We start from the raw sequence: 18,823 nt of genomic DNA on the forward strand, positions 1-18,823 counted from the left end.
ACCCTGTCTCTACAAAAAATTTAAAAATTAACCAGGCATGGTGACGTGTGCCTGTAGTACCAGCTACTTGGGAGGCTGAGGTTGGGGAGTCACTTGAGCCTGGGAGTTTGAGACTGCAGTGAGTCGTGGTCATGCTACTGCACTCTAGCCTGAGTGACAGAGCAAGACTCTGTCTCAAAATAAATAAATAAATAAGTTTGGACACACTCCGATATTCCTAGTCCCTTTCACCAGAAAAAGGCTCGGAAAAGTTGAGTGATTTGCCCAAGACCACACAGCAAATCAAACTGTGAAAGTCCCCAAGTCACATCTGGTTGGAAGTCCCTTGCACCCAGTAGTAAACATGTTGTGATGAAGCAGACAGAGATAAACAGGAAAAGCCCTGCTTGTTTCCCCATGCTCCCACAAGCAGGCTGCAGCTGGGTCTTCTGCTCCTTACTGGGTCCACATTGCTGGGTTCAATGGTATGTTTTCTCTGGGGGCGGGGGGGGGGATGGGGGGATGGGGTGGATGGGGGGGCGGGGTAAGGGGAAACCTCCTTTTCTTACACCTGATTTCAATTCTGGTTGAGGGCAGTTCGGCAGTTAATATCAAGTGTAAAGTTGTTACTACATCTGCCCCTGACCAGAATGAGGGCACTGCCGAAAAAAAAGATAATACAGGAGAGTGGAAACGTGGCATCCCTTAAGGCGTCCCTCTACAGATACACTGCAGCCCCCATGCCATGACCAACCCATCTTCCTCATGAAGGCAACTGGGGGAATAAATGGAGAAAGCAGTTTCCACTGCTGTCCTGAGTTGGAGAGTGGGGAATTTCCAAAGCTGCCTCTCACAGACTCAGCTGAGGGTCTCATTGGTCGAAGATTCAGGGTTTGCTGGCCAGACTCATCTGGACCGGCTCAGAATGAGGCTGAAGTCTGCAGCAGAAGGCTAGCCTCCTCCCCACAACAGCATTCAAGGGACCCCTTCCCCCTCACCATCTCACTTAAAACAGGAACTACACCTCCTGACCACATGGGATGGACTCGGGGGTGACAGCAGAGATAAACACCAAGGACTCCCTGGGCCTGGCAAAAGCTCAAGCTTCTTGTGCAGAGAGAGCCTATCCCACAGAGATCCTCTAGACATAAGTCTAGCCACGAAGCTCTGAAAAGGACGGCGGCAGAACCAGAGTTCAGATTTGAATAATTACTGCAAAGTTTAAAAAACACACACAACAATAACCTAGTCGTCCCCCTTTTCACTCCTCCCCAAGGCACACAGACAGGTAACATACACAGGTAAGAGCACACACACTCACCTGCGCTCTGACTTCCTGACTCTGAGCTGCTCAGGCCAAATGAGGAATGGCATTGGCTTATTCTGGTGAGCTCCTTAGTGGCTGCTGCCATAGGATACAGGCTTTATTAAATGCAACAGAGTCCTTTCCGTTTCCCTAGCCCAGACCGTGCACCTTCTCTGGAGAAAATAACTGTGAGGCATCAATCTCCAAGGCATCTAAGTTCCTTCCTTGGGCTGACATCTCGCTCAGCTGGACGGTGAGCTGGCTTGAGAAGCCTGAGCCTGCAGTCCCTGTGGCAGTTCCGGCAAAGGTGCATTATTTATCTCAGCTGCTGTTTTAATTGATAGAGATATATTCAAGACAGCTCGCCAATTGTCTCGGCAACCTCAGGCCGGAAAATAAACAGCTCCATGTGAACAGTTCTTTCGGCTTCTGGTTCTAGCTGCTGGCTCAGCATGTATGCAACTTGAACTGAGGCCCCAAACCAGCCCAAGCACTGCTCCACCACCTGTCAGTTCTCCACCCTGGGGGTTGGTTCAGCAGGCAGGCAGAGATCTCCAAGCACTATCTTAACCTCTGGCTCCACCTAACGGCAGGAAATCCACCTTCCCCCCCGCCCCCGCCACCCCCCCCCCCCCCCCCCCGCCCCTTCACAGATCGGCAAACTGAGCTTCATCCAGGAAAGCGCTCAAAGATCCCAATGGGGCCCGGCACGGTGGCTCACGCCTGTAATCCCAACACTTAGGAAGGCCGAGGCGGGTAGATCACCTGAGGTCAGTTCAAGACCAGCCTGGCCAACATGGCGAAATCCCGTCTCTACTAAAAATACAAAAATTACCCGGGCGTGGTGGCGGGTGCCTGTAATCCAGCTACTCTGGAGGCTGAGACAGGAGAATCGCTTGAACCCAGGAGGCGGAGGTTGCAGTGAGCCGAGATCGCGCCACTGCACTCCAGCCTGGGCGACAGAAAGAGACTCCGTCTCACACACATACACACACACACACACACACACACACACACACACACACACACAAAGATCCCAATGGGTAGAGACTTACTCAGCAAGGAAAACTAATGGTCACCTGCTGTCCACTTTTTGGTTAGCATCTTGGATTTCTCCAGCCCTTTGTCTGCGAATAACACTTCACACATTATTCAAACAATCTAGGATGGGTGAGTCACTAAAACGCTTGCTGAATAATGGGGAACAAACACAGAGACCTGACACGGAGCTGAAAGACAGAGGCATAAATGGTACCTGACGTCCCCCCTGGGGTGCCAGCAAAGCATCCGCTCATCCTCTCTGACCTTTGCCTGGCTTCCCCCCTCACTTTTATCCTGTTAAAGCACTTCTACGTGGGGTGGCGACAGCTAAGTCGCGGGCTGGGCTTGCCGGGGGGATGGTCTGCCCTCACCTTTAAATCAGGAGGCTTGCTTCGGGGACCTGGGTTGGGCGCCGCGGCAGCGCCGGCGTCTGAAGTTGGCCCGCCAGCAGAGTTAGCACCCGTGGTCTCCCCAGGCCGGAGGTCCGCGCCCGGCAGGTGGGAAGCGGCATCTTCCAGCCCAGCTCCATCCTCCTCGCCCTGTTGTTGCTGCAGCTCGTCCGATCTGCACCTCTTCATGGTGTATGTGGGTCGGCAAGGGGAATCTGTCCTTCCAGCGCGCCGTCTTGGGGAAGACCGCACCCCCTCTTATATTCATATGAGGCCTGGGGTCTAAATTATTAACAAGGAAGGGAGATGGCAGACCACAATTTCTTGAATTAAAAAAAAAAAATTCTTAAAGGCGGGTGAGGGAGGGGCGAGAAGGGGGAGCCTTGGTTATAGCTTGGAATAGTTCATTTCGACCTGGGGAGCGAAGACAGGTCACAGTCGAGGCTGGGCAGCAAGAGTCCTTGGGCAGTCATTGCAGGAGGGAGAAGGGAGACAACCCCCTGCCCCCAAACTTTCTGCTTCAGGGCATGGGCAGGACGGAGAGGAGCTGGGCGGCACAGCGCATCCCTCCCGGCCGGCCGGGCTGCGGGGCGAGGCGGGGCGCGGGGCAGCCGGCCGGGCAGGTCCTAGTCGGCCGCCATCGGCGCCGGCTGCAGCCCCCGGCCCTGCAACCGGCCCCTGCCCCGCATGGTCCGGCCGCGGAGCTCGCAGCGCGCCCGGCCCCCTCCCCGGCCCGCGCGCCCCGCTCCCCGCCTGACGCGCAGCCTGCTGCAAAGCCGCGACCGCGGCCCGAGCCCGCGGCGAGCGCGCAACCTACCCCGCCCGGCTGCCTCCGCCCGGGAGCGGGAAGGCGAGGCTAGGAGGGAGTGACAGCGGCAACCGGCCAATGGGAAGCCCGCGGGGCTGAGGGGGCGTCGCGCAGCTTCGTTTTTGGGGTTGGTTGCACCGTGCGATCCCCCAGGAGAGGGCTGGAGGACGATGCTGCGTTTTTGCATTGCAGAGAGCGGGCTGCAGTTCAGGGGCGGGGGCGACGGGCGTGGGAGTCGCAGTTTCGGCTCCAGCTTGAGGGACCCTGCCGAGGAGGGCTCGCCCAGGATTTCCTCCACCCATTCGCTTTATTTGGCGAGAAGGAGCACAAGAAGGATGTTTATTATCACTGCTTTTTGGGGCTCTAACTTTGCACCTTCTAGCCATAAGGGAGACACCTATCCCCTCTAGGATACTTGGTCTGAGTTAAATCTATGCCTACATTCAGAGCTGCAAATGCCAAGGGGAGGGGGCGTTCTCTCCTCATCGCCCCGTCCCCCGCTTTAAGTGCATTATTTCTTAATGAGACTTTACTTGGCATAATTTATGCTCAGAAATTGGGAAGAATTTCATATAAAAACACAATAACGTATGTGAGAGTTCCTTACAAGCTGTGAAGCAGCTTTTAAATAAGAAAGGGTATTAATGGCAGGAGGTTGCTACATATAGATGTGTGGAAAAGGAATGCTATCTCTCTTTGCATAAATCTCAGCCAAACTGTGCTGAGTAATCTGGAAGCAGAAGAGAGCAAACGTTGGGGTTACCAAGATATGGAGAGTAGTAATAATAACAACCCCATCTGAGTGTCTATTGTATGCCTCCTGTGGACACAATGGATTTTACTCGTCCAGCAACCAGTGGTTCACAAATTGTGATCCTTGGACTAGCAGCTTCAGCATCACCCGGGAACTTGATAGAAATGCAAATTCTTGGCCACCAGCCAGACCTACAGAATCAGAAGTAGTGAGCCAAGAAATCTGTGTTTTGACAAGCCCTCCAGGTAATTCTGACACACACTACCCTTTGAGAACCACTGGCCTAGACAGTGAAGGGGCCACACGGTCTCTAAAGCATTTTACAGTTTACCAATCTCTTTCGCACCCATCATGCCATTGTAGCCTCACTTCAGTCTCACTAGTCGGTGTTTCTTGACTTTCTGTTCTGTCTTCTTCCCATTCCAACCACTCATTTTAATGTGTATCCTAGAAGAGACTAATTTGTTAAGAATTTACTTCAGCCAAGCAGCTACTTTCTAAACTAGGCAGCTCCACTTTTAGAAGATAGGAATTTAGGATGGGCTGGGAATGTGGAACCACCCCCCACATCTACCACAAAGAATCGAGCACAATGTGGAAACACAAAGCTATAAGCCTTTATTTAGCATTTTCAATGGTGAGGGGATGGCAGGATGCCAGTGTAGACCGTGGGCAGGACTAGACAGAACCGGTGGGGGCAGGTTCCCATGGTGCAAGGTTTCAAGCAGAGGAATATACTGCTCCCTGCCTGACTTGGCCCAGATAAGTGCAGCGGCCCCAAAGACCCTGAGCAAGTCTTGAGGGGAACGCGGTGGCCAGCAAATGGTGAGCATGCATTGACACATGTTCATGACCTGACTCGAAGCCGAAGGAAAGTGAAGGGATTTGGTTTAAGGAAGGGATTTGGTTTCGTTTAAGGAAGCAGAGAGCATTATAATTTTGAATTATGCCTCATTTCTATACTAGATAAAAGTTGGTCTTAAGTTTGATTTTTATATTATCATATACATACAGCATGACAGCCACATTTTCTACTTGTGGTCATATTTGCAAGGTGTGATTCAGGTCAGCAAAAAAGTCTGTGGTGTGTTTCATAAAATCAGCTAATACTTTACATTCCATTTTGGAGAGGCATCATAGCATAATGGTTAAGAGCTCAGGCTCTATGGCCAGATAGGGGACAAATCCTAGCTCTGCTCTTCACTGACCATGTGAGTGGGGACACGTTATCTAACCTCTTCATGCTCCAGTTTCCGAGTTATTTGGAAGTAGGGATAATGACAGTACCTACCATACAGGGTGTTGGGTAATATATGTAAAGCACTTGGACATTACCTAGCAAAGAATGAGGGCCATAGCTATAACCACAGATGTCATCCAGTTTCAGAAGTGTTGCACATTTCACTCCAATGCTTCTATCTTCAGGAGTTCAAATGTGTCCCACCAGTTTCTGACTTTCACTGAGTGTCATATTATGGAATAAGTGTGCTACTTGCCAAAGAAGTTTGGCTGAGAAGTCTGTGTAGAGACCTGAGTGACCTATAACCACCAGTTTGAAGCCAATGGCAAATTTTCATTAGCCGCAGCAAATTCTTGAGCACCTAAGAAAATCAGAACTTGAAAGTACTTTGGTTGGTTGAAATTTTGTTTACAGCATTAGATTATTCTATCATTCTGCGTTTCTTTGGGAAAATATAGGCACAAATTATGTTTTGATATTCAAGATTAGACAAAAGTTTGCAGATACACAATGCAAGTGATTATATTTTCTATGTAGGAGTAGCATTTCCATTCTGTTTTGGCACACCTAGTTAATTACAAGGAAATAACATGATTTAGTGGGAAGAACATTGGTCTTGGTGTCAGAAAATTCATGTAAGCATTCTAGTTCGGTTACTTCTTGTGAGCTTAACCTCTTTCACCCTCGGTTTTCTCATCTATAAACCAGGGCTAATACTATCTATCTTCACTGGTTATTGTGAGGATGAAGGTAGATAATGCATGTGAAAATGCTTGACACATGGTATATGTGCAGTAAAACTAAGTGAAACAAAAATAATTAACTTGTCCAAGCCCCCCATATACCATATGAGAAAGAGAATTATCCCAATAAGCTGAATGCTTTTTGTGAACAGAAATCCCAGTTAAACTAATGAAAGGGAGCACTCTGGTGGTATCAAATTTGCTAAACCAATAAGTATACACACAAGGAGTATAAAGGGCAGAATTATGGAATCCTGCTCTCTTGTCAACACCCAGTTCATTTAGTTTGATAAATGGTTGAAGCTTTCATTATAGAGGATAAGGTGCCAAGATCAACAAAGTGTAGAGTAGGGTTTTGTTTTGTTTTCTTTCTTTTTGTAAAAGCAATTAGGTCTGAAAAATAAAAGCCTTCTCTTTTTGCCAATAGTAAGAAGCTTGCAGATTATCCAAGGCAATTCTATGTCCTATTCCTTAGCAATACTTAAAAAAACATTTAAACATCAAATGGATAAGTGGTTGTCAGTGCGCTATTTTAAGATTTAACATACTGAGTAGAGTGATTCAAAGGTAAAAGTACTCTCTAGAGGGACTAGATATAATAATTTTGGTCACTGAATTTTGATACCAATATCATTGCACATACTCCTTTGTTAATGTAATTCTCTTCCCTTTTTGTTGGAGACGACCACTTCCACGCAATGCACTCCTTAAAAGAAATTGAGTTCTGTTGGATTAGGAAGAGTAAACTATGCAAATAATCCTTAGGAAGATTGTCTGGATTGCTGATGTTGTCACAATCCCACCACCTAAGTACAGGCTTTTTATTGGCTATTGTAAAAGGAAGAGAGGACCAGGAAGGCTCTATATCACTCCTGATTGGAGAAAGCTCTTATTAGCCTAAACTAAATTTTATCCTATTTTTTACCTGAAATGTACTCAGCAGCATTTTCAACATTATTACCTTTTCCCATATTATTCCATATATTATTAGCCATATTCCATATGTTTAAGTAAACATTTTAAATGACTACTTAATGTTCTGTCAACTGAAGATATCATGGTTTAACATACTATCCACTTTATTCTTTGACATAATTTTCTCTATTTTTTGCCTTTAGAAATAAAGCTGCCATTACTATATTTATGCAGAAATTGTATACATTATTTCATTCAAAACACAGAATCTCTGATACCAAACTGGCAATTTTTTTTTTTTTTTTTTGAAATGGAGTCTCGCTCTGTCGCCCAGGCTGGAGAGCAGTGGCGTGATCTCGGCTCACTGCAACCTCTGCCTCCTGGGTTCAAGCAATTCTCCTGCCTCAGCCTCCCGAGTAGCTGGGATTACAGGCATCTGCCACCAAGCCTGACTAATTTTTTGCGGACTAATTTTTAGTAGAGACTAAAAATGTTTTTCCATGTTGGCCAGGGTGGTCTTGAATGCCTGATCTCAGGTGATCCGCCCACCTCGGCCTCCCAAAGTGCTGGGATTACAGGTGTGAGCCACGGCGCCTGGCCCAAACTGGCAATGTTTTAAAGGAGTAAGCAAACCCAGATTACTAACTTTGTGATCATTTTTCTCACAGCATCCCTAAGACTTACACAGGAGATTCCAATGTCTGTTTCATTCCTGGGGTGGGTGAATCTCCTATCTGTAATATGAAAAAGCCAGAAGTTCCTGCTTCTCATTTCAGGTAGGATGCATATTCTTTATTCTGGTTTATCCTCTGTAATGGGAGAAAAAATGATAATCATGGCCATGAACAGAGGAGGACTGTGAAGCATAAACTTAAACCCTGATTGTACTACTATGTGTGAAAGCCTGGGACTGGTAAAATGGCTGCTTTGTGCCCTTTCCCATCTCTATAGGGAATCCATACAAACCTCTGGACAATCTGTTACTTAAAGCTGAAAATTCTAGACCTTAAAAAGAAAGAGAAAATATCAGCTTTGCTCAGAGAGAATCGGTTGTTTATTATTTTACATCTGAAAATAAATATCTGTGGGCAGTTCTATCTATAATCATATGTGGTACTTTTAGATATAATAGTAAAAGTCCACCATTTAAAGAGATCCACAGGTGTTTGACATTTTGCTAGGAACCTTGTGAACACTCTCCTGAAACAACCCTACAAGGTGTGTTATTACCACTCTACAAATGAGAAATAGGCTTAGAGAAGTTACGGCACTTAAAAATAGGTCCAAGATCTGTGCTCAGCTCCGTCTGACTCTAAAGCAAGCATGTTCAACCCCCAGCCCACAGGCCACATGCAGCCCAGGACGGCTTTGAATGAGGCCCAACACAAATTTGTAAACCTTCTTTCTTTCTTTCTTTCTTTTTTTTTTTTTTTTTGAGACAGAGTTTTGCTCTTGTTGCCCAGGCTGGAGTGCAACGGTGCAATCTCGGCTCACCGCAACCTCCGCCTCCCGGGTTCAAGCGATTCTGCTGTCTCAGCCTCCCAAGTAGCTGGGATTACAGGCACACGCCACCACGCCTGGCTAATTTTGTATTTTTAGTAGAGACCAGGTTTCTCCATGTTGATCAGGCTGGTCTCAAACTCCCGACCTCAGGTGATCTGCCTGCCTTGGCCTCCCAAAGTGCTGGGATTACAGGCGTGAGCCACCGCTCTGGGCCTGTAAACTTTCTTAAAACATCATGTGGCCTGGCTCCATGTTTCTTAAAACATCATGTGGCCTGGCTCCAGCCTGGGCAACAAGAGCAAAACTCTGTCTCAAAAACAAAAACAAAACAAAACAAAAAACCATCAGGTACTCAGAAGCATTTTGAACATTATTACATGTTTCTCTATTACATTTTTCCTTTTTTTTTTTAAGCTTATCAGCTATCGTTAGTGTATTTTATGTGTGGCCCAAGACAATTCTTCTTCTTCAAGTGTAGCCCAGGGAAGCCAAAAGACTGGACACCCCTACTCTAAGCTTAAAAGCCTAATAGCTCACCTTTCCACAACTATAATTTTGAGTCACTTTATAGTAAGTAATACTCTAATTAATATTAGTCTGCAATTCAATATCTCTACATTCGTTCACATATATTTATGAAACACATATCATGTACAAAGGCTTTACAATATGCTTGTGGAGGATATAGAACAATAAAAGACATTCGTCCCTGCCTTAAAGTCCAGTTGGGGAAGTGAGATACAGATGAAATGTCAATTAACAACACAAGATTGAAATGGTAATGCCTGCCAACACTCCAAGGGGAGCTAATTAAGTACCACGGTCTGGAGGAGAGAGAGATCTCTGTGAGGGATCAAGATGACTCCAAAAAGAGATGTTTTCACACATTCATCCATATCATGAATATTAAAAGGATAAAATATTGCTTTAGGATGATTCTAATTCTTTTAAGTAAGGAAGAACTAAATATCATCTTGAAAATAGAACATTCAATATTTGGATCTCCTTAATTTTATATCTGCATGCTATAGAGTTGTATGGCATATTAAAACGGAATTATTTTTCTTCTCTTTGTTCTCTGAGACTGTAGGGTAGTGTTTCTGAAAGTATGGTTCATGGACTACCAGCAACATAATCACCTTGAAATTTAGTTATATATGCAGATTCCCAGGTCCCATTCCAACCTGATAGAAACTGAATTTCTGGGGGTGGAGCCTGAAACTCTGCTTTTTAGACAAGTTTCCTAAGTGATATGTACATTGAAGTTTGAGAACCACTGATGTAGGGGAAGACTTGCTTGATTACATTTGTTGATAGATTTATTAATTAGTTGAGCACTTACTATATGCATAACACACCTTCCCATTTAGTCCATAAAACAAACTTTGTGGCCAGGCACGGTGGCTCACACCTGTAATCCCAGCACTTTGGGAGGCCGAGGCGGGCAGATCACGAGGTCAAGAGATCGAGACCATCCTGGCCAACATGGTGAAACCCCGTCTCTACTAAAAATACAAAAATTAGCCGGGTGTGGTGGCGTGCGCCTGTAATCCCAGCTACTCGGGAGGCTGAGGCAGGAGAATCGCTTGAACCCGGGAGGCAGAGCTTGTAGTGAGCCGAGATCGTGCCACCACACTCCAGCCTGGGCAACAGAGCGAGACTCTGTCTCAAAAAAAAAAAAAAAGTTTCTTGGTTTTTTTTTTTTGAGTAAGAGTCTCGCTCTGTGGCCAGGCTGGAGTGCGGTGGCGCGATCTCGGCTCACTGCAATCTTTGCCTCCCGGGTTCAAGCGATTCTCCTGCCTCAGCCTCCTGAGTAGCTGGGACTACAGGTGCCTGCCACCACGCCCGGCTAAGTTTTTTTGTATTTTTAGTAGAGACGGGGTTTCACCGTGTTAGCCAGGATGGTCTCGATCTCCTGACCTCGTGATCCGCCTGCCTTGGCCTCCCAAAGTGCTGGGATTGCAGGCATGAGCCACTGCACCTGGCCAAAAATAAAAAACTTTGTAGGTTAAGTATCATTTTACAGATAATGAAACTGAGGCTCAAAGAAGATATAAAACTTGCCTTAGGTAACCTGGCTAGAAAGAGATGGCCAAACCACTTCTGCTTCCTTTCAATGTCCATACTTTTTCTATAATGCCTACTGTACTGTTAACCTAGACTATGTATAGTCTAATTATAGACTAATAATAACAACTATCATTTGAGTTCCTAAGAATGTGCCATCTAATTTAGATCTAAAACTTTCAACAGCCTCAAGTGATATTCTTGCCATGTAAGATAACTAAGACAGAGCCATATTAATATATAATCTCAATATCACCTTCCATCAGTTGGAATAGAGCTTTCTTATTTTAGTATGACTTTTCCTTACTTTCGCTTCTTCCTCACAGTTCCTCAAACCTTTTCAGCTCTGTCAGGACTTCCTTTCCTTGGTGTCCTGGAAGGACCCACCGAGGCGGGAGAATCGCCTGAACCCTGGAGGTGGAGGTTGCAGTGAGCCAAGATCATGCCATTTGCACTCCAGCCTGGGCAACAGAGTGAAACTCCATCTCAATAATAATAATAATAATGAAAAACCTGAAACTACCTAAATGTCCCAACCCTTTTACACTGAGATTGGAATGGTAAACAATGAGCCATTCTAACTGAAGTCTAGGCTTCAGTTCTAACGGGCACCACACTTTTTTCCAACATGGGAATGGAGAGTTGCTCTGAATTAAGAGGAAAATGTCAGTTGTTTGAAAAACCTTCTGCTGATCTTGTGACTTCAAAAAGACCACTTAAGGAAGTCTCTCGTGAGAAGGGGAATCACATCATCCATGTGAGATACTATTCTGGACTATGTATCCTTATGTCATAAACCATTTTCAGGCAGCTTATATGGCTCCGGGACATACCCAAGCAGACATAGGGACAAAAGGCGTTTTCATTAATGAGACCACCCAGGCTTGTCTTATATCTCTCACAGGGTGCTGGTGAAAGAAGATATTACTCTGTTTCAACAGGCAGTGACACAGTGCAGTTCTATCAGATGGCAGTTTAGTACCATAGAGCTACAGCTGTGTAGAGGTTTATACTCTTTTACTCAGTAATACCCTCCTAGGAATTGATCTCCAAGGAAATAATTCAAAAGAAGAAAACAAGCTACATGAACAACGACAAAAAAAGTTTATTGCAGCATTGTTTATAATAATGAAAAACCTGGCGGAGCGCAGTGGCTCACACCTGTAATCCTAACACTTTGGAAGGCCGAGGCAGGCAGATCACCTGAGGTCAGGAGTTCAAGATCAGCCTGGCCAACATGATGAAACCCTGTCTCTATAAAAAATACAAAAATTAGCTGGGCATGGTGGCGGGCACTGGTAGTCCCAGCTATTCAGGAGAGTGAGGCACGAGAACTGCTTGAACCCAGGAGGTGGAGGTTGCAGTGAGCTGAGATCACACCATTTGCACTCCAGGCTGGGCAACAGAGTGAGACTCCATCTCAAAAATAATAATAATAATGAAAAACCTGAAACTACCGAAATGTCTCAAGAATAGGGAATGGATGAGGAACAAGGCACAACAATATAATGGAACGGAACATTGTGCTGCTATTAAAAGGGATAATATGATGAATATATAGAAATATTAAAAGCCGCCTTTAATTTAAAATGAAAGCATTAGAATGCAAAATTGTGTAGAGCTAGAAGAATTAGGGCTTTGGAGTCAAACAAATCTGTGTTATTAGCTATATGGACTTAGAAAAATCACTTAGCCTTAGTCTCAATTTCCTCATCTGTAAAATAAGGATAAAACTATCTGGGGTTGTTGTAAGAATTAAATATGTTGGGCCGGGCGTGGTGGCTCACACTTGTAATCCCAGCACTTTAGGAGGCCGAGGCGAGCAGATCACGAGGTCAGGAGATTGAGACCATCCTGGTTAACATCGTGAAACCCCGTCTCTACTAAAAATACAAAAAAAAAATTAGCTGGGCGTGGTGGTGGGCGCCTGTGGTTCCAGCTACTCAGGAGGCTGAGGCAGGAGAATGGCATGAACCTGGGAGACAGAGCTTGTAGTGAGCCGAGACTGCGCCACTGCACTCCAGCCTGGACGACAGAGCGAGACTCCATCTCAAAAAAAAAAAAAAGAAATATGATATAAACTATATTGATACATTTTGGGTAAGTCATGGATAAATATGGGAGGCAGTGCTAAGAAATAATCCTAAATTTTATGCTAGAATGTGAGACTGTTAAAATGTTATGTAAAATTGATTTATTTTTATGATGTTTTAAATACTGTTTTTTACTCTTTATTCCTCCACATCCTTAAAATTTGTCATATTCCCTGTGCAAGAAATGTATGCATGTAAACTGGAAACTTGCCTAAATGGATCCCTGAGCCCTGTTTTGAGAAAGTGCCTAGACTGGTGCTTCTGAAATCAGCTCTAGGAAAATGGTAGGACCCTGTCAACACAGAGATATGTGATGGTGGCTCAACCAGGTGCCAGGAACTTTCTTCCAAGCACTTGGAGGCTCACGTGAAGCTCGATCGGTGGAGGTCCCTCTTTCCTCTGAAATTTGGGAATAGAGAATGTTCTCTTGAGCAGAATGCCTTCCACATTTGCTTCAGAATCCTAACCGTCACTTCCATCAAACCACGTCCCTGGAGAGGTGGCTGGATTTATGAGAAAGGGCGCAGGCAGGGGAATGAAATAATTATCTTTCAGATAATATATATTGAGTATACTCTTTGTTTCAGGCATTGGGCTTGGCATATGTGGATAGATACAGACTAAGCTGGATGGAATATGTTTCAGAAATTGGGCTTCAGAATCTTCTAGAAAACCTCTATCAAAATAATGTTGACAAGCCTGGGCAGCATAGTGAGACTGTATGAAAAAAAAATTAGCCGGGCATGGTGGTCCCAGCTACTCAAGAGGCTTAGGTGGTAGAACCGCTTGACCCTGTGTAGTTGAGGCTGCAGTGAGCTGAGATTGTGCCACTTCATCTCCAGCCTGGGCGACGAGAGAGAGAGAGAGAGAGAGAGAGAGAGAGAGAGAGAGAGACAAAAATAAATAAATAAATAAATGAATGACATTGACATAGAAAAGGGTACCGGTAGGTGTTAATCTATCTATCTTTATCCACCTAGGATCAGCCCAGAGATAATAATATAACCAATTATAAGGTGTTATTCCAGGTAGGTAGGGAAAGAAACCAAATATGGGTTCCACTGAACTGTCAGATAACATAGTGGAGAAAGGATCACAGCCATTTAGACTTAGAAAAGCAATAATGGGGACGGGCCCGGTGGCTCATGCCTGTAATCCCAGCACTTTGGGAGGCTGAGGCGGGTGGATCACCCGAGGTCAAGAGTTCGAGACCAGCCTGACCAACATGGAGAAACCCTGTCTCTACTAAAAATACAAAATTAGCTGAGCATGGTGGTGCATTCCTGTAATCCCAGCTACTCGGGAGGCTGAGGCAGGAGAATCACTTGAACCTGGGCGGAGGTTGCAGTGAGCCGAGATTGCCCCATTGCACTCCAGCCTGGGTAACAAGAGCGAAATTCCATCTCAAAACAAACAAAAAATTAGCCAGGTGTGGTGGTGGGTGCTTGTAATCCCAGCTACTTGGGAGGCTGAGGCAGGAGAATCCCTTCAACCCAGGAAGCGGAGGTTGTAGTGAGCCAAGATTGGGCCATTGCACTCCAGCCTGGGTGACAAGAGCGAAATTCCGTCTCAAAAAAGAAAAGAAAAAGAAAAGCAATGCCGATCTACTATCTTACTGATGAAAAATGATTTGTGACAAAACTATGTTCAGGGCTTCTGGAAAGCTTTGGATCAGTTACTCTAAAACATTTCTGGAAAACCTTGTTCTTCTACTTGGCAGTGAAACAAAGATGATCTCTGTTTAGAGTTATACCAAATTCCCTTTGATTGTTTCCCTCCAATGCTCTACATCCTAACAGCCAGGCATGGCACTGATGAAATATTCAGCATTGGAATGATATTTGATGTATAATTAAATAGCATTTAGCAGTTCAATTTTATAGAGTTTTAATCTTCAAGTTAATAAACCTTCATGTAGAGAATCTCATAAAATATTCTTGGAAATGCTATCCTCCTTGTAAAAATACATAATCCTGAATGTGAATAGTTACTACAGACAGAAAACATTTCCTAAGCATGTCTGTGTGCAAAGTAAGGTGCTAACTGCTTTAAACATTATGTCATTTAATCTTCACAACCCTGTGAGGTGGGTATTAGTTCTCCTCTACAGATGAAGTGAATGAGGCTCTAAGTAATTTGCTTACGATCATGAAATAAGTAAGCAGCACGGCCAGGACTGGAAACTCGGGTTAGATTCTCTCTGATTCCCTTGCTTTTCCCTACGTTTTTACAGGATTTCTTTTTTTTTTTTTTTTTTTTTTTTTTTTTGAGACTTGGTCTCACTCTCTTGCCCAGGCTGCAATGCAGCAGCATGATCATGGCTCACTGCAGCCTCAACCTCCCCAGGCTCAGGTGATCCTCCCACCTCAGCCTTCCAAGTGGCTGGGACTACAGGCGTGTGCCACCACACCTGGCTAATTTTTAAGTTTTTTGTAGAGATGGAGTTTCACCATGTTGCCCAGGTTGGTCTCCAACTCCTGGGGTCAAGCAATCCTCCTGCCTTGGGCTCCCAAAGTGCCGGGATTTACAGGCCTGAGTTACTACACCTGGCCGATTTCCATTTCAAAGCACTTTCACTTACCTCCAGCCTGAGAGGTAGAGGTTGCTGTGAGCCGAGATCGTGCCATTCCACTCCAGCCTAGGTGACAGAGGGCAAGACTCTGCTTCGCAAATAAATAAATAAATAAAATAAATAGAATAAAATAAGATAGGCTGGGCGCAGTGGCTCATGCTTGTAATCCCTGCACTTTGGGAGGCCGAGGTGGGTGGATCACCTGAGGTCAGGAGTTTGAGACCAGCCTGGCCAACATGATGAAACCCCATCTCTACTAAAAATACAAAAAATTAGCTGGGCGTGGTGGCGTGCGTCTGTAATCCCAGCTACTCAGGAGGCTGAGGCAGGAGAATTGCTTGAACCCAGGAGGCGGAGGTTGCAGTGAGCTGAGATCGTGCCACTGCACTCCAGCCTGGGCAACAAGAGCAAAACTCCATCTCAAAAAAACAAAATTAATAATAATAATAAAATAAATGCAAAATCCCAAGCACCACCCTAGATTTACTAAATCAGAAGTGCATTTTAACAAGATCTCCACATGATTCATGAGCACACTGAAGTTTCAGAAGCACTGTTCTGCAACACTGCCAGCATTATACACTATAGGCAGGGAAGAGGGCAAGATTGTCTAGAACCAGGGATTCTCAACATGTTCCCTTGGGAATCAGTATTGAGATTCAAGAAAGTATGTTTGGTTGTTAAATTCGATAATGGTGACTTTTCCCAATTCATAGAAAAAAATTGGGTTAATGGGTTGTATTTTTCATATTTTCTTCCATAATTTGTCCTCTCTTTTTTTGGAGCTAAATATTACCTACCTGCTGGTAACTTTAGAAGATGATAATGAGCAAACAAGTAGCAAAGAAATACTTATATTTCTCAATATAATTTTTCAATATAATATAATAAAACTCAATAATATGTAATTCTTTGTTTTATTTTTTCCTTCAATTTGTAGATTTTTAAAATTCTTGGATTTGTGATTCTGATTTTATGTTGCATAACAGAAAATAGTCATACTTTCTCTTAGTAAACTGTTCTTAATTCATATGGAAGAATTAAGTGTTAATGTTTTATGGTGTTCTAAAAAAATGATTTCCACCTACATGAACAGGAAGATCAAGGCTTCAGAATCTCTCCAGAAATCATCAAACCGAGAGGAACTTGTAATAGAAAAGTAAAGTTAGAAAGAATATTTCTCACCTATCCCGTTTCCTCCAATGACAACATTAATGGATACCAACATAACCTACTGTTTTTTTCTGGATAGTAAAAGTATGAGTGGTTTTTACTTTCTCTTTTGTGATTTCCTGAATGTTAAAAAATGTTGGCTGGGCATGATGGCTCACGCCTGTAATCCCAGTATTTTGGGAAGCCAAGGCAGATGTGTATCACTTGAGTCCAGGAGTTTGAGATCAGTCTGGACAACATGGCAAACCCCAAAACCCTGTCTCTACTTAATCAATCAGTCAATCTACAGTGAACACTCAGTCACTCAACAAATATCAAACGAGTACCTACTAAGTGACAGGCACTATTCTAGGTGCTGGAGATACAGCAGTGAAACAAACAGCCAGACAAAAATCTCAGTTCTGATGTCAGTAACTTGGGTCTTTCCTCTTGGGCTGCTCATATTCCTTCATGATGACACTTCAAGTTTTATCTTTGGAGGGTAAACAGCTGGTAGCCAAAGATCTAGGAATTGAATGAAGAGGGTATCCAATATCCATACATTCACTTATCTCCCTGTTTATGCAGAGAGCTATTTAACCCTCTCTGGAGAATAAATACTTCAGTCTTGTTTTTCGGAGGGTGGGGTGGAAGTTGAAGATGAGGAAGTGACCTCAGGATTTAACTGCTCTTAAACAACTATACTTCCACAATAGGCAGTGGGGGGACCTATTGTCACCAGTTTCTAAGACTTAGGGGATTCTTCAATATATATCAGGTTGGATCTCAACTTTATTACTTTGGGTTTAGGATTCAGGTTTCTTAGTTAAAACTTGCCCATTTGCTTTTCATCTTCCACTTTCTTTTTTGCTACCAACTCCTCTCATTATCCTGGCTTTGTGCCTTAAAAAATCCCATTACTGTCATTTTAATGGTGTTCTAGGAGGGAACAAAAGTAGATCTGTGTGTTCATCTTCATTAATTGTTTAACTCTCGACACTTTCAGGAAATACTTTTCTTTCTTTTTGAGACAGAGTCTGACTCTGTTGCCCAGGTTGGAGTGCAGTGTCATGATCTCGGCTCACTGCAACCTCCACCTCCTGGGTTCAAGCAATTCTCCTGCCTCAGCCTCCCTAGTAGCTAGGACTACAGGTGCATGCCACCACATCCAGCTAATTTTTGTATTTTTAGTAGAGACAGGGTTTTGCCCTGTTGGCCAGGCTGGTCTCGGACTCCTGACCTCAGATGATCCACCCGCCTCAGCCTCCCAAAGTGCTGGGATTACAGGCATGAGCCACTGCACGTGGCCAGGAAATACTTTTCTTTTGTTTGTTTTTTGTTTTTTTTGAGACAGAGTCTCGCTCTGTCACCAGGCTGGAGTACAGTGGTGCAATCTCAGCTTACTGCAACCTCCGCCTCCCAAGCCCGAGCGATTCTCCTGCCTCAGCCTCCTGAGTAGCTGGGACAACAGGCATGCGTCACCACGTCCAGCTAATTTTTGTATTTTTAGTAGAGATGGGATTTCATTATGTTGGCCAGGATGGTCTCGAACTCTTGACCTCATGATCCGCCCACCTTGGCCTCCCAAAGTGCTGGGTTTACAGGTGTGAGCCACTGTGCCCGGCCAGGAAATACTTTTCTATACCAACTTAAACCCTCTCTTCTTACCGTTCAAAACTTTATTTCTCCATTTGTCCTTTGAATTAGACATTTGAAGAAAATATGTATTTTAATTGGTAAGTTATTATGATTTACGAAGGGCTCATTGTCACTTGCATTTTTTAAGATTTTAAATAGCAAAAAATTATTGCTTTTCTCAACAGATCAAAAATAGGTATGAGATATACTTACACATATTCAAAATGATGTACATAGATTAGTTCTTGCAGTATTGTTTGTAATATCAAAAGACTGCAAAAAACCTAAAGGTCCGCCAATAGAGGACTTGTTAAATAAAACATGCCAATCCATGTGGTAGTATGTTACACAGTTAAAAAGAATGAAACAGACCTTTATGTTTTGGTGCAGAAGTCTGCAAGGCCATAATCAAATATGTATTATGTATGCTATCATTTGTATTTAAAATACATGCATACACATACATATATAAATACATACATAGGATCTATTTATACATGATTTATATCTACAACAGTGGTTGCCTCCTGGGAGGGGAACTAGGTGACTGGGAGGTGAACAGAAAAACTAAGGAAGACTTAGTTTTTCCTTATATATCCTTTGCACCATTTGAATTTTATACC

At 44.1% G+C, this 18,823-nt stretch overlaps 1 protein-coding gene and 1 long non-coding RNA gene across 4 annotated transcripts in view; both read right to left on the minus strand.

The window, feature by feature from the left end:
- The window catches only part of TMCC2 (transmembrane and coiled-coil domain family 2), a 45,380-nt gene extending 41,825 nt beyond the window's left edge, over positions 1-3,555 (minus strand). For 2 of the 3 annotated variants that reach the window (XM_055369452.2, XM_055369438.2), the window contains exon 1: positions 1,301-1,889. Coding sequence is in view for 1 of the 3 variants with exons in the window: in XM_019029504.4 (XP_018885049.1) it covers positions 2,698-2,904 (207 nt within the window). In the remaining 2 variants the exon portion in view is untranslated. Of the gene's footprint in view, positions 1-1,300; positions 1,890-2,697 lie in introns of those variants that run through there. The other variant, XM_019029504.4, reaches the window with a different exon arrangement.
- A 9,844-nt stretch (positions 3,556-13,399) lies between these two features.
- Positions 13,400-15,501, minus strand: LOC134759073 (uncharacterized). The gene is made up of 2 exons (XR_010134946.1): positions 15,420-15,501; positions 13,400-13,681 (listed from the first exon to the last, which is right to left on the minus strand). It is a non-coding gene; the product is annotated as an uncharacterized lncRNA (long non-coding RNA).
- Between the last annotated feature and the right edge of the window lie 3,322 nt (positions 15,502-18,823).

The sequence above is a fragment of the Gorilla gorilla genome, chromosome 1, assembly GCF_029281585.2.
Source record: "Gorilla gorilla gorilla isolate KB3781 chromosome 1, NHGRI_mGorGor1-v2.1_pri, whole genome shotgun sequence".
Taxonomy (NCBI): Eukaryota; Metazoa; Chordata; class Mammalia; order Primates; family Hominidae; genus Gorilla; species Gorilla gorilla.